The sequence below is a fragment of the Lepidochelys kempii genome, chromosome 2 (genome assembly GCF_965140265.1).
Source record: "Lepidochelys kempii isolate rLepKem1 chromosome 2, rLepKem1.hap2, whole genome shotgun sequence".
NCBI lineage: Eukaryota > Metazoa > Chordata > Testudines > Cheloniidae > Lepidochelys > Lepidochelys kempii.
Genome location: NC_133257.1, coordinates 75,691,557 through 75,708,039, shown reverse-complemented (window position 1 = coordinate 75,708,039; position 16,483 = coordinate 75,691,557). Strand labels below are relative to the sequence as shown.

The 16,483-nt window shown below is 42.9% G+C and overlaps 1 protein-coding gene across 6 annotated transcripts in view; it reads right to left on the bottom strand.

Moving 5' to 3' along the window:
- Positions 1 to 251: 251 nt before the first annotated feature.
- The window catches only part of NOL4 (nucleolar protein 4), a 255,887-nt gene continuing 239,655 nt past the window's right edge, over positions 252 to 16,483 (bottom strand). For 3 of the 6 annotated variants that reach the window (XM_073331286.1, XM_073331287.1, XM_073331288.1), the window contains one exon: positions 255 to 6,092. In XM_073331286.1, coding sequence (XP_073187387.1) covers positions 5,899 to 6,092 — 194 coding nt within the window. In that variant the 3' untranslated portion in view covers positions 255 to 5,898. Of the gene's footprint in view, positions 6,093 to 9,459; positions 9,542 to 16,483 lie in introns of all 6 variants that reach the window. The other 3 variants (XM_073331284.1, XM_073331285.1, XM_073331283.1) reach the window with 3 other exon arrangements.

The window sequence follows — 16,483 nt, the reverse complement described above, 5'->3', positions numbered from 1 at the left end:
ATGGAAGATGAGAGTAAATAAGTAGGTCAGGATCGTGGTTCTACACTTCTCAGATTTTGTAATGAAAAGTAAGTAAATAAATAAAGTTGATGGATCAAAAATCTCTCCTTCTATTTCCCCCCCTCTATGTTTCCAATGTGTTTTCCCCTAAAACAAGTGGCTTCAGTGCTCTTGCTTCTAATTCTAAAGAAATGCCAGCATCTAAGATTTCACAAGCAACCCTACAATAATAAACCAGCAGGCATGTGGGACGGAGGAAAAAATAACCAGTTTTAAGCTTCCATGGGGATATTGTAAACAACTTCAATCAAAAATGATTTTTAAAATCTTGAAAGCACTTTGACAGCATCCTTTTAATTTACCACTGTAATCCACATCCCTGCTGCTTATGTGGTTGCTCAGAGTCTCAGAAAAAGATTCAAGTGATGCACCTACACGCAGTTGATATATTGTAACCGTCCCTCAATTTTCTTTACAGCATCATTTTACTAACATAGATAAACAGAGTACCAAAGCAAAGATGGAATTACAAGATGAATTACATACATTCACAATTATTAGGAGCCTTTTCAAGTTTGTTTCCAGACATTTATTACTGGGAACAGGGATGAAAAATGCTGACATAAAGATCTCTCTCCACACTGAAGGAAATTAACTAAATTATGTATTATACTTTAAACCCTTTACTCACAGACTAGGAGACCAATTCTTCATTGCTCCCAGGCCCTTTTCTGCTCCAGTGGGGAAAAGGGGACTCAAGAGATTTTTTGGTCAGCACAGAGCTCAAAACCACCTCTTCATCCTCCTCCCCTGCTATTTTTGTTCCTGCTACCAAGGAAGCTAAGCTGGAACAGAGAATTGGACCCCAGGACTTTACATACCAGACCTTGCACAGGGCAGTGTGGATGAGTGGATAGGACACTGGATTAAGAGTCAAAAGGCCTGGCTTCTCTTCTGGGTTCAGCCACCTCTCTGTGCCTTTGTTTTCTCCTTCCACCTTTTGTTGTGTCCATCTATATTGTTAACTCTCTGGGGCAGGTTGTCTCTTACTATGTGTTTGCACAGTACCTAGCACAATGGGACATTTCAGGTCTAGTTCAATATAAATAATAACCACCACCATGTGGTTGAACTGTGCCACCACCTACTTCTTATTAGTAGTATTGTTTTATGTTTTATTAACTTGGTTCTTCTGGACTCAGGGGTTGGAATTCTCTGCCGGGCCCAACAGCTTCTGTAGAACGTCAGCTTTCATTTAACAAAAAGTTTCTTTCCCTTGTGATTGCCAGGTTAACCTTCCAAAGAAGACTGCAGTGAAATATTACCGGAGCTGCAGACAGTACCACCAACTCAGAGGAGTCAATTGCTCCTTCTTTTCAATGGAGCCCTGACACTGAAGCCTAATAACAATGTTTTGTTTAAACAGTCATCAACAATGTCACTGATCCTTATAGCAAAACCATATGGCTCCCCTGGGATTGGGGTGGTGTTTAGAATTGTGGGAACATCCTGAGGAGAGCTCAACCATCATAATTTTTTCCATTTTGTGGGCTGGAAGGTATTTTTCCTTTTCTCGCCATAGGCGAGCAAGTAGATCCTAGTCTACTAGCTCTCATTCAGAAAGTTCTCCAGACATGGTGGGCAGGTAGTGATGGTTTCAGTCTTTGAACCTCTGACAAAGAGTCTAAATACAATAGACACATTTTCTTACCTGCTAATTGATTTTCTGTGGCTTATCAGGTGCCCACAAACAAAGCCCATGAAACAGTAAGAGCCAAAGCTTAGAACTGCAGAAGCCACCCAGGGGAATTTCCAGGCTATCTGGGAAGGAGGCCTTCTTGGCCTACGTTTGGTGCAACCCACACCAGGCAGACAGCAGACAGCCCATGTTCTTTATTGACTTGAGCTGGTTATTTATTTACTTTAAACAAGTGTGTAAGAGCATGGTGGACGCCTGGCTTTTGGGGAGGATGCTGAGAGAAAGAGAGATGGGTGGTGGATGGGGTTTTGATGAAAGGGATCAGGTCTGTCAGGGAGCAGTTGGATCATCTCTCAGAGCTGCGGAAGGTCAATAAACTAGATGCTTCTCAGCACTCTACAGTAATTCAGATCATCCGGCACCCATTGCTCTGTGCTTTTACAACCTTCCAGATCTGTGGGAAGAGGGCAAATGTGTTTGACAAACTCCTTTGTCCTGAAGACTGGAAAGACATGCTGAGCACAGGGTTTCAGGTCAGAGGTCACTGCAATATCTGGATATAGGGTGGTGAGATTGGAATTCAAAAAGATTCAGGGAAAAGGGGACAGAAGATTCGGAATGAGTTTCCTGTGAAGTGGCCAATAACCCAGATGAAGAAAGAGCTATTTAACCAGGTAGACTGGAGGTTCTGTTTCCTCAGGAAGTGCAAGGTTTTCAGGGACAAGATGTGTCTGAGAGTGGTACTGAGCCCAGGGAACCAGATTCTAGCAAGATACTTGTTTACCCATTATTCACATGCAGAATTGGATGGTGAATGATGACTTGATTGGCACTCCCAGATGGTGGCTTATAGTTTCAGGATTCTTTTGTGAAAGAGGAAGGCTAAATCTGTAGGTGAGTGTATGACTGTTCCAAGAGGCATATGTTTTTGTAAAAGAATGGGTGAGCTTTTCTCTAAGTTCACCTGTAGGGGCTAAAACCACTGTAGGAGAATGAGAGAACACTCAGAGTGAATCCTGCTGGGACTTAGCCCAGATGAGTTAGTTTCCAGGTAAGGAATAAAAATGTGCTCCTTCCTGAAGGCCATCACCATCACTGATATGATCGTAGTGAAATTTCGGGGAAACAACTCAGAATTTAGGTCATATGGGAGACAAGCTGTCCCTCAAAAGAAATGGGTGTAAGTCTGGAGGCTTTTAAAGAGGGATAGGGACTTGAGCTCTAAGTAATTGAAGGATTTGATTCCAGCATGTAATGAGTCTGAAAAAGATCCCTCGAGATTCCTGAGGAGGGAGCCTGGAGAAGGGGATCTGTGGTGGCGGGCATGTTTGGTGAGTGTCTATGAGGGATGGAGGGTGGGAGAGAGGCCTATGCCCTTCAAAGGGGAGAGAGCAGGAAGGCCTTGAAGGCTCCACTGAGCCACACAATAGTGCCAAGATTTTTTGCTTCTCCCTCAAAAAATAATATAAAATAAAATTAAAAAGAGTGACTGGGGAAGGGGGTTATAAAGTAAATCCCTTACCTCCTCTTTTTTTCAGCTGTCCCTGGCATCCAGTCGAGCTCTGGCTTTAGCATGGTGAGCCCCGCAGTTTTTGGTGCATTCCAGCTGGCAAACAGCTGGGTGGACACACTGCTAAGTTGCTGCTTAGCTGAACATTTGAAGCACATCAGCCCTGCAAAAGAAGACTAGGGAAACTGCAGTCCTGGCACCATTACAAACTCCTTCTATATGGAGAGTGAAAAGCCTGCATTAGCTGTGCTCTTCCATGGCTCTTAAATGGCTCCATTTAGTAGAAGACTAAAGATGTTACCTCAGGAAGAGTCACTTGCAACCTCCCTCACTTTGAGGCAGGAAGATGCAGAGGAGTCTGCAGATATTGCCTGAAAACATAAGGGGGCTAACATCAAATCTCTTGCTCCTGATTGGTCCTTCAATTCCTGACAGACACCAGAGGAGAGGAACACCACATTCTCTCCACTGGAAAGCAGAGCCACAGAACATTTTTGAAGAAAAGGGCGAGACCACGGTGTTAATTACAGTAGGAGAAAATACATCTATTAAATAATGGGCAGCAATTAACAAGAACTTGCTACAATATTCACAGAGTCAATGGCAAGTGCTTTTAAAGGACACTTGATAGATTTTTTGAAGAATAAATTTTACCAGTTAGATTTTGTTGCCTCAAGCCAGGTTTAAATTGTGAAGCATTAGTGACTTGGACCTCATGATTTACGCACCGCCTGCTTCTGCTCTTATTGAAGAAATTCTTCATTAGAACAAACCTCTAGCTTGAATCATCCAAATGGATTTACTCAATGTTTTTGAGAACTGAGTTGTGGCAACTCCAACAGCTGGCATGGAAGTTCCCTTTTCCTGTTTAAAAAGGACAATGCTGATAACTGATTAGACACTATGTTTGTTTAAACGTTATAATGTTTCACAATCGTTAAACACAGAAATCTGTTTATTTACCCAAACAAAACAGAGGAAATCATTCCAGCCCTCAGTTTTTGAATTTTCATTTAAACTTGTGAACATTAGTTCACAACTTAGATAGATGTTTGTGTATCTATGTACCTCCAAAATACTCATATTTCATAGCCTTTTTCACATTAATATTCACCAACAGTATCACAAAAGTTCTTTTTTTCTTTTTTGTTTTCTTTACATAACTGTAAGCAATAGTAATTCTAGAAACACTAGAGGGGAAAAAAGCATAGCAATGTCCACATTACAAGAAAAAGTGCACATTACTGGGTCACAATCACAGTCATTACTTGGAAAACTATATGTAACAAGTAGATATAAAATATCACTGATGCCTTCAACTCATTGTCAAAAACTGAATTACATAAAAATTTGTACATGAAATAAGGCAAATTCAGGAATGCACAAGGAACTTGTTATTCAACAAAAGCTAAACAGAACAAATAGTACAGTAAGCATGAACAAAAGTACTTGTCTCTATATATTCAAAAATAAGCTTGCCTTAGTGCACAAAAAAACACCATTAATGTGTATTCAACCTTATAAAAGAAGAAATAGGGGATGGGAAAAATTGGGGAGAGGAGAGAAGAGTTTAATTAAAGTTGCAGCTGCATCCATTTATAGTTTTTGTAGAGTTTTCAGCTAGGTGTGGGCATTACACAAATCACTCCAGAAATGTCAATGGCCTTTTTTCTGTAAGTATTTTGTTTAAAGGAATAAATAAATAAATAAATAAACACAGGAGTGCAAATTTTCAGATTGTCACTTGCAACCTCTTAACATTCAATCATCTACATCCAATCGCTACTCAAGGGACTTGTTCAAGACAGCAGCAGCGATCACGGAGTTAAATGAGCTAGCTGTAAGAAACCAATTTTTTTTAAATGATATGTCTTTTAAAAAACCCCTCATCTCTATTAACTGATAATAATGCTGCAATATATTACAGGATTGAGGTGAGAATGGCATGAATGTAAGGAAATGCATGCTTCCTTTCGAAGTTCTTCCAGAGATGACAATTTACAGTACACAACGGAAGGGTTATCCAGCATTGAGAGTTACTTGTTGTAGAAAGAATATGAAGTTGGGGAGAAGGGCAGGGTCAGGGGGTTCTGGAGAGGAAGAGGGGGACTTACAATATCTCCTCAAAACGTTTTTAGGACCAGTGAAAAAGTTTACCAAAGTAAAAATGAAAAATTTTGAATGAAAACAAAAGGTTTTTTCTGTTTTGTTTTTATAAAAATTACATTTCTGAAAATACAAGATCCTTTCCATTGCAATTGTGTCCTGTGGCAACAGGACTTTTGGCAACGTTTTGCCATATACTGCAGCTTTAAGTCCAATGAGTCAGTAGCACATTCCACTAATATTGCACTTGGATCTTGAACCAATTTTTACCACCACAGCATCGTCTCTTTCCTCCACTTGTTAGAACGAGTTAACAATCTCTAGCCACTTTTTTTATATTTATGCTGACACACTAAAACAAAAAGCAATAGGCCGGACACATTAAAGTACCTCAGAACTATCGGAGGTCAAAGTTCACTTGAAGCACCTTAACACATCACTTTATGGATCAAGAACAGTGTGGCATTATGGTAATTAACTCTCCTAAAAAGACTGCAGTAACTGAAGCGTCTGCTCTGGGAACTCAAAATGTCATTAGTGGAAACTCCGAGATAAGACTAGGCCAGCACAAAGCTCATGTGACTCAGTTCTGCTGCAAAATAAGGTTTTCCAGTTCATCTGCAGAACGCAATAAAAATGCTGCTGATTCTCGATACCCTGCAACAAGCTGCCGCACTGCATTTATTTCAGTTGGACTCAGCTGAGGTCTAGAGCTTGTACTACTGGAGGATCCGGAGCTGGTTGCTAACTGCCTCTTCATACTGAGATCTGTTGGACCTGGAAATAACAAATGGAAAAAATGGAAGCATTTGGTTTTCCTGACAGAAAAAAGTTTCACTACAAAAGATTTGTAGACACAATTCAAGAGCAACAACAAACTGCTCACAGCGGTTTATCAGTGAATGGTGAAAAGCAGTAGCTATTCCTGGTGAGGGCATGCTGCAGTTCATTTTTATATGTAACAGGTTTCATTCACTCTTTGGCTTCTGCTAACATAGTCCAGGGTACGGGGTCACTGGTGGTGGAAATTTCAATCTCAAGAGGAAACCTTGTATGTGCAGGGGGCAGAGCTTGCTCAGCAACTGGCCTACACATAGGACTTGCTTCCTGAAGAGATTGGGATAAACACAAAGCTCCAGAACAAAATGCAAAACCAACTTATTTCCAGCCATCCCGCAGTAACTTCAACAGAATTACAGTTTAAAGGGTCAGGGGGGTGTGGTGGGGGAAACAACTCCCTACTCAGTGGAGGAATGGAAGGAAGGGAGAGAGAGAAGCTTGATTAAAACAATAATATATTTGTAAGGCCCTGGTGATGGGAGTGGTAGATAAATAGACATTAACAGAAAGCACTAAGGCTAAGAGCTATACCGATTTACATCAGTTGAAGAAATGGCCCTTAATGTTACTTAATTCTATTTCCTTTTTGACAACCGTGAGATAAAGCTAACGGTAGATAATGCTGATAATGCCATATTGCTGCAGTCACTGAAGTCAATGGCAAACCTCCCATTGACTTCAGGGGAGTGCAGGCAGAGTCAGGCACACAAAGAGACTGGTCACACAGAACCTGCACTGTTAAACATTCTCACATTGAGATCTGGAATAGGTATCACGAACAGGTGAAATACAAAGACAGCCTAGCCCTCCATTCACATTCACCAGTTTTAAATTGGTATGACTGCCTTGTTTTAATCGTTACCCCGATACACATAGGATGAAGGAGAGAAGTAGGCTAGTGAATCTACCTAATTGTCATCATACACTATAGGGCAATGACTATATCACGATGAAGCTCAAAAGGAAAACTCTAAGGAAGTAAAATCTCAACACAGCATACTGAACAAGAGTACACAAATCATGTCAGCTTAGCTGAATGGTTGTAAGAAGCCATTAAAGACTTATATTTATTGTGCCAGTACTGAAAAATTGGCCATTGAAATATTGAGGGCACCATGCTCCACATGAACCTACTTTAATTTTTATGAACTTCCCTGGACTCTCATTCATGTCATAGCCAAAAACACACAGAAAATATATGGCAGGGCAAGAAGAAATCTTTTTCTGAAATAAGAATGAATGGTTTTGCTCCTCAGCAATCCAGATTTTTAAATAGTTGAATAGAATACTAAATTTATTTCATTGGTAAGTACAAACTTTTGTAATGTTCTCCTTACATTAATGGGCTTTTCCTTGTAGTATTTCAGCACATGCAGTGAGACATCTCTCTCAAAGGAAAGCTAGAAGTAGGCCTGATGCACAATTGACATAAATTGGTGTGGTTCCATCAAACCAACAGAAGCCAAGGATCTAGCCCAGTATCTTTAAATGTGCTGATTAACCCCACAGGGAGATTTGAACTCCACAGAGTTCATTTTTTCTAAAATCCTAATGGAATCTGGAAGGAAAATTCTATGCCAACTGCAACCAAAATCCACACACTGCACATGCAACAGATCATCAAAACTCAATCAGAATTCACCTGAGTCTAACAAACTGAATACTGGTACAGAGGATCACTGAAGCTGTGGGAGCTCACTCTACACCCACATCTATACCCAATTGTCTGTTTGCGGCACCTCGGTCAGCTGGGATTACAGCTCTTCCTGAAGCCCTTTTGATGATCTTGGACACATATGGGACAGTTACCCCACCTGGTAAGAGAAGAGGAGATGCTAAGGGAAGCAGCTGGATGAGCTGAAGGCTTTGAATCCCACATGTAGAGAGGAGATTGAGCAGGAATTGGTGACCCAGGTTACCTCCCGGAAACAGTTTGAAAAACAAAGGTGAAATCTAGAACAGTTTTAATGCCCAAAAGAAACCAGAAACCCTCCCCTCTTTTCTGTTGCTTTTATTTTAAATTTTCCCATCTTAAGTGAAGTGAATCACCCCTTCCTAGATGTTTGAATCATCTCTTCTTAAAAGGCAGAGCTGAGCCCTTGTCTCACTGAGTACATATTCTGTGCCACTGAGAACTATAGGCACCAGACTCATAATGTTTTTAAGTCATGGAAAACTTTATGCACCCAATCAGGATGAAGTTCCATTGTGCTATGCTCCTGCACAATCACATACCAAGACTTGGCTCTACCCTGAAAAGTTTACAATCTAAGAAGGAAAGTGACATATGAAGCATAAGAGGAGAAAGATATAGTCAAATATATGTTGGTTCTTTTTGGATGACTATAGCTCAGTTTAAGTGCCAGCCAGTCCCATCTGTCCTCAGCGTGTCATGGCAGAGGTGGCAGTGCTGTAGGAGAGAGTAGTAGCCTTACAGATCAGTGCAGGGAGCATTGTCTATGTTTAAGGGGCAGCGTGGAAGAAGGCACAGAGCCATGTGTGTGAGAAACCGATATGAGCAAACAAGGCTGTCACTGGTGGCAGACAAGGCATAAGGCAATGTGACAGATGAGAAGGGCAAATAAGGATGGGCAGATTTGTGAGTGGCCCATAGAAGTCAGAAAAAGAAACCTGAACTTGATGCAACAAAACATGGGGGAGCTAGTGGAGGAATTCAACATGGGGGAAGATGAGATTGGAGTGTCAGGCAAGCCAGACAGCCTGAGCAGACGCCTTGTGTGTGGACTGAGGGGAAAGCTTGTAAAAAGTCATTAAATACTGAACCCATCGCACTGCTCTGGGGCAAAGTGTGATTCTTCTCAGCTCAGACAAAGCCCTACAGATTTCTACCAGGACAATGAAGGAGTTATTTCTGTGCCAGATTACAGCTTTCTGTCCCAAACCATTTTGAAAATAAGTTGCAAGGATTTCTTTTAATAAGGGGAAAGTATTTTTCTTTCACTCTCCTTGTACTCAGATGCAGCTGAACCATCCTTTTTCTAAGTTTCCAAAGGGATCAACTGTACCTTTCAGCACAGCCGAGCACTGCGGGCAATACAGAGCCACACTGGCCCACAGGAGCTCTAGGAGATACAAGAAAAGTGCCGGCTGCTACCCTTTTGTGGGATGCAGCATGCTCTCCTCTCCCACCCATGCTGCAGAACAGCGAGGAGTGAGGGAACAGTCCGTGCATTCCCTTGAATGCAGAAACTGCAGCTGTGTCCAATCCTTACCTGGGTTTTGAAATGGCGCTCTTGCACCGTGTCTCCAGAGCACACCTGGGTAAGGCCCAGGTACAACTTACCTATAAGAATTTATCCTGGGCCAGAGACCAAACCTAGGGAGTTTCATCCTGAAAGATTCAAGTTTCAGAACATTCTGAATGACTGAAAAGAAAAGGGCTAAAATGAGAGTGTACACAGCCTCATCTATAGCTGTCACTAGTGCTCCCTGGATAATAAATATAGTGCAGTGATACTTCCATTTGTGCTGAATCCCTATCCACTTCACCACTGCCCCAGTCTGAAAAGAAATGAAGTGGGTATGACCCCCACTTAGTAGTACATGTTAAGAATGTCATAACTCATTTGTAGCTCCATCAGTTGTACTGGTTTCTTCGTGAAATAAGGCATAAATGTATCACACACTCTTCACTGTCTGTATTTTTCTGCCCATCCATATGCAGGTATCAAATACTCAGAGAGAAACCTGAAGCTTCAGTCATAAGAATGAATCTATACAGATTTATATAAGCAGGTGGCTGATTATATAAATATAATCCATAATGTATATATTTAGGCGCCTAAAGTGACAATTGGCATCTGAGTCCTTTTGTGACTCTAATCCTGGGTGTACTCCAGTACTGAGCAGTACCTATAACTACTGGGCTATAAAATAGGCTCATCTGAGGCTTCCTCAATTTGTCCCGTTGAAGCTGTTCCACGGCGGATAAATACATTAAAAATGCATTGGCGCAGGGAGACTGGATCTCCCACTTCCCCAGTGAGGGCTCGAACCAGCAGGCTACAGTGTCATTGTCACACTTACTTTCTCGGGCCCAGTGTTACTTCACTGTGGCTAAACAATGAAAGAATCACAGCTCTGCAACCATTCCTGGGGATTGCTCTCTGCACCCAGCTTCTCTGCAGCTCCTGGGTTGCAATGCAAAAGAGCCTGGCCACTTCCTGATTCAGGGCCTTTCCCCTTGACTGGCCAGTGTCGAGTGGACTGATGGGAGTTGTAGTCCCCTGCTTAGCAAATCCATTGTTTAGTTCTACGTGCACACATGAGTAGGTCTTTTAAATAACTAGTTAATGGACTGCTTTCATGGACCTTTATCTCCTGAAGCCACCAGTACAAATGATTACATCTGGGGAAAACTGGGCAGCTTAAAGAGAGTTTCTTATACTATTTTCCCCTTTCCTTATGTGGGAATTCATTTCTTAATAAACCTATGTTCCCTATTAACCTGGCACTGTGCCCAGCAGCAGGAAATGCACTCCCTTTCATTAAAGGAAACAATAAACTGCATTTTTTGCAATGAACCTTTCCATTTAAATTTCCCCTGGAGTATACCAGGCCTGCACCTTTTGGAATACCCTGGCCTGTCACAGAGTATTCCAGTCTTGATATGCAAGGATGATCAGTTTGCACAGTCACTTTGGTCTGTGGCAGTGTGCAAACAAAGATTAAGCATGTACTGGACACCTGAAGATGGGGTCTGTATTTTTTATTTATTTTTATTGCTTAGTACACACTTTTATAAATCAAGACTGTTACCTATCATTTTCACCATAGCACAGCTTCTTAAGCAGTGAATTAGACAAGGTGCTCAGAGAGATCTTTCTGAGGGCCACAGTGAGACTGATGGATTTACATTTTAACTTTAAATTTAGGGAGTCACTCCAATTACATTCACCTCATTTCTTTTGCAAAGCTTAATGGTTCTAGTTTAACTAAATAATTCAAAATATAAAACCCTAGGAATCCTCTCTTCATGTACTAAACAATCATTTATCAGATTAGCTGCTGAATAAATCTGATATTAAATACACTGCTGGACAAATGACTTTACTGTAAACTGCAAGATCTAAAAGTGAACTAATTATTGCTTCATATACTACTCACAGACAAGGTTAATTATTTAAAATTCCAGGGTCAGATGTATGATATGACCAATGGTGATATAAACACTGATGGTTCATGCGTGGCAACACCATATGTGAGTTGTCTAAGCAATAATCTCTTCAGAATTGCACGCTACCAGTGGGTAACGATCATTTTGATAGTTAATAGCCTGCTGAAAGAAAATAACACTCTAATATATTTAACGTAGACTCTCAAATTGGTCGTTATTATTGTAGGCAATAATTATAAGAGCAATATCTCATTCAAAAAGACTGACATTTGATTAAGCACGTGTTAAGATGTCAAATTACTTTACCCCAGGACAATTAACCAACTTTTTTCATCTATCACGATGCAAAAGACACGTTCCCCAGATGTAGGGCCACTGCCCATACCTTGAAATCTATTATGCAGAGTCTTTTTACTGTGTAATTTTTATTCAGATATTTTTCTTCGAGTGCCACTGCAACTGCTTAACATGCATTCAGATCGTTTCATATCGCGGTCCACTAAAATTAGACTTTGATAGTTGTTTTCTATTTATGTTATTTTTTTCCAAGTGAGCATTATTTATTCTGATTAGAAGTATGATTATTTTATTTTGCATCTACCATATTTCTCCTCTTCCTCTCTCCCAAAAGAGGGCAGATATGTGAGAAGCAATAATTCTCAGTGCTGGGACATTTCTTAGGCCAGGGTAACAGACACTAATGAATTGGACTAAGTCTTTTTTCTCCATTTCTCTTCCTTTCCACGCCCTCAGCTGCATGGGAAACAGAACATTCAGCTAATTCAGTTAAAGGAAACACAGCTTTGTAGCTTGACAAAAAAAGTTAGAACAGAAAGATGTCTGTAACAATTCACCATCAAGCATCTTCAAGTGACAACCACAAGACACTTGCTTGGAGATGGAGATGATGACTGAGGTCCACCAGTGTCTGCCCCTACCATCACAGGAAATCATCATGTGGAATACACCTACCTCATCCTAACAGATGACCCCTGCTCTACTATGCCGATAAAGGTGCAAAATAATGTACCTTCCGATATACCTTGTCAGAGAAATTTTTTCCCGATTCCAAACATGGGGGTCAGCTTAATTTTGAGCATGCCAGCCTGAATCACCATACATAAGGATGCTGGGGTCCACACAAAGTAGAAAAGAATAAGCACATTGAAAAACTGTTTCCATTGCTCTCAGTAAGAGGAAGGAAGGATGATCATAAGATGGAAGTCTGTCGATAATATAGGAAGTCAGGAGACTCCCAGCTCTGCTATAGACCTCGCCAAGTCACTTAACTTCTCTGAACCTTATTTTTCTCTTTTGTAAAATGGGGCTAATAATACTTGTCCAAGCTCTTGCCCCTGTCCCACAACCCTGCATTTCTTCCCTTTCCCTCCACACCTCCCAATCCTTATCTCACACATCTAAGTCAGGCTACTTCCTCCTTTCCCTCCTCACTGTCTGGATGCCAACAGGGGGAGCATTTGAAAGCACAGGAAAGACTGTCTTCCTGCTTTCAGTTCCTGTGCCTGGCAACACAACAGATCCCACCAGCCAGGAGAAGCAAATACATGGAAAGTCCTGCTCAGCCCCTACAGCAGAGGTGGGCAAACTATGGCTCACGGGACCATCCTGCCCGGCCCCTGAGCTCCTGGCCCAGGAGGTTGTCCCCACTCCCCCACAGCCATGCCGCTGTGCGGCGCAACGCTCTGGGCGGTGGGGCTGCAGAGCCCAGCCCGACCCAGTGCTCTGTGCTGCGCGGCGTGGCTGCCTGTCCTGGAGCAGTGGTGCTGCCAGCCACTCGTGCTCCAGGCAGTGCAGTAAGGGGCATTGGATAGAGGGCAGGGGGAGTTTGTGGCATGGATAGGGGTTGGGGCAGTCAGAGGGTGGGGAATGGGGGTTGAATGGGGGCAGGGGTCCGGGGGGCAGTCAGGAAGGAGAGGAGGGGTTGGATGGGGTGGTGGGGGGTGGACAGGGAGCAAGCGGGGTGGATAGCGCAGCAGTCCCCGGGGGGGGCAGTCAGGAAGGAGAGGGGGGTTGAATGGGGTTGTGGGCAGTTAGGGGCAGGGGGCGGTTAGGGAGAAGGGGTGGTTGGATGGGGCAGGAGTCCCAGGAGGCAGTCAGGAAGGAGAGGAGGGGGATGGATGGGGCGGTGGGGGGTAGTTAGGGGCGGGGGTCTGGGGACCAAGAGCGGGGGGGGGGCGGTGGATGGGGCAGGAGTCCCGGGGGGGCCATCAGGGGGCGAGAAGTGGGGGGGTCGGATAGGAGTCAGGGGCCGGGCCATGCCTGGCTGCTTGGGGAGACACAGCCTCCCCTAACCTGTCCTCCATACAATTTCAGAAACCCGATGCAGCCCTCAGGCCAAAAAGTTTGCCCACCCCTGCCCTATAGCCTTGGTCGGGCGCATGCTCAGTCACACTGTGGGGACGGCGCATGCCCAGTCCAATTGGCAAGTCAGAATCTGAGGAGGATGGAGCATGCTCAGTGCAGACAGAATTTTTGGAGAATTTAGCTGCCAAACTCTAACAACCTCTCCCGAGCATGCATGAACTGAAATTTTTCAGAAGCTCAGAACCTGGCCAAATCTGGGTTCATTTTCATGGGGATGGCAAGAGGCACATTCCTGACACCAGGATGATACTCCCCAGCTTGCCAAACTTCAAGCCCCTGCTCCAAAGCATGGAGGTGCTAGAGCTTCTCATTGAAACAGCTTGAGATTTTTTTTAATCGGGGAAAAACAATGTCTTTCCCCCCGATCTTTTCCTCAGAAATGGGCGCACTGTTTTAGCTGAAACTTCCCCACAAAATTCAGCCTGAGGCGGTCACTTCACATGGAAAATTTCTGCTCAGACAGTTTATGTTTGGCGAACAACTGAAAACAGGGTTTGTGTTTATGAAAAGTGTGGGGAAACCTTAACTATGGTCATTGCTACCTGTGCTACCTATAACAATAGTATTGTTTATTGCAATGACGATAGGGCCTCATGCTCCCATTTTAGGGTTGTTGCCATGTAGGGAAGTAAATACAGATTGTCCCTTACACTAAGGTCCCTTTATACTGTTCTGGCAGTGTAAATGGGTTTTAACATGTGAGTATATTACATCTATACCTACTTCAAGTGAGTACAGTCAGTCTGCAGAATTTTTCTATTCAGTTGCATGGTAGGGAAATGTGTCCCCTAAAAGTCTGGAGGGTTTAATCTCCTAAAATTGCAGTTCCCCTTTCATCCATGTGGACTTTAGGGACGTAAAACAGCCAAGGGCAATCTGCTTGGAGGCTTCTTGCTTTCTATACCGCTCTCTGCTTCTTCGTGACAGCCTGACTCATACAGGGGCTTCAGGGTCTCTGCCAACCCAGAAAGCTTCCAAAGAGAGGGAGAAGCCATACACTTTATTGCAGACTCCATGTAAAAGAAGTTGAACTGATTTACTCTGTGGGTTTGAAGTGGGGAAAGAGAATTTGTCACTTTCTGCCTAATTTCTTTCCTGTTCTGCCCTCCCCAATTCCCTATTTAAAACCGAGGTGCCTCTTGTTCAAGCTGCTGCAGCCCCATCCTTGCCCATCCTTGCCTTTTATGCTGAGCAGTTTCATGGCTCCCCCCACCCCCCTCCCCCGCCACACACACTTGTATAAGGAACTAATTATGATTCTATCATTAGACATGTGGAAGCACAGGCTGAGGAGGCAAGCACCACACAGCAGGGTATAGACAGGTCCCTAATGAGCAGTGGGGCATGAGTAATTGGGCCAGGGGATGCCTTGATTTGACGGATGGGATCAGAGAAGGGAGGAAATTTACAGGGCAGGAGGCAACCAAATTAAACTAATTACGTCATATAAAATACAAATGTCGATAATGAAATGAGCTACGTCATATAAAATACACATGTCGATTTGACTATTAGATAAGAGAGCTAATTGGAGACAGTAATTATATTACTGTAGGGAAATGTCCAGAAATAGATATTCAAGCCATGAGTTTTTATCCAGCTTTTGCAAAAGCCTTTATTTTGTAGCAGATACAGATGACAGTATGTGTCTATACACATCCTGACTAAAGTGTGGGCTTGTTTTTACACTGTCAGAACATCTGTAAACAAGGCAAAAATGTCTGATGGGGATTATTGAATTCAGAAGTAAATGCTTTCTCAAAATGAAGATTTCTTTAATAAAAGAAATAATCAACAAGCAAAAATTCTTCTGCAGAGAGGGCAAACACTAACCCTTCCCAATATACTCATGCGCACGCTAAAAGAGAGCAGTGCAGCTCCCTGCAAAAAAGAGCAATTGGAGGAGAGGAACTATTGCTCACAACTTCCCTTTGGGCTTTTTTAGAAAGAACAGCACTACTCCAGAGCAGCCCCATCTACCTCAATTAATGCCCACAAACAAGCCAACAAACTCTCATAGTCAATTGTATCAAACGTTGGTGACAGATCTAATCATCACAGGCACACTATCTTCTTCCATTACCAGGAAGAGACCATCAACTAATGCAGTCAGTGAAGTTTTTACCCCAAATAAATGCCTATAATCAGATTGACTGCAATCAAGGAAAATAAGGAATCAAGAAAACGCCAGAACTGCCTTGCTACAACCTATCATAGAATCATAGAATATCAGGGTTGGAAGGGACCTCAGGAGGTCATCTAGTCCAACCCCCTGCTCAAAGCAGGACCAATCCCCAAATAATCATCCCAGCCAGAGCTTTGTCAAGCCTGACCTTAAAAACTTCTAAGGAAAGAGATTCCACCACCTCCCTAGGTAACACATTCCAGTGTTTCAGCACCCTCCTCGTGAAAAAGCTTTTCCTAATATCCAACCTAAACCTCCCCCACTGCAACTTGAGACCATTACTCCTTGTTCTGTCATCTGCTACCACTGAGAACAGTCTAGATTCATCCTCTTTGGAACCCCTTTTCAGGTAATTGAAAGCAGCTATCAAATCCCCCCCTCATTCTTCTCTTCCACAGACTAAACAATCCCAGTTCCCTCAGCCTCTCCTCATAAGTCAGGTGTTCCAGTCCCCTAATCATTTTTGTTGCCCTCCGCTGCTGGATGCTTTCCAATTTTTCCACATCCTTCTTGTAGTGTGGGGCCCAAAACTGGACACAGTACTCCAGATGAGGCCTCACCAATGTCGAATAGAGGGGAACGATCACGTCCCTCGATCTGCTGGCAATGCCCCTACTTATA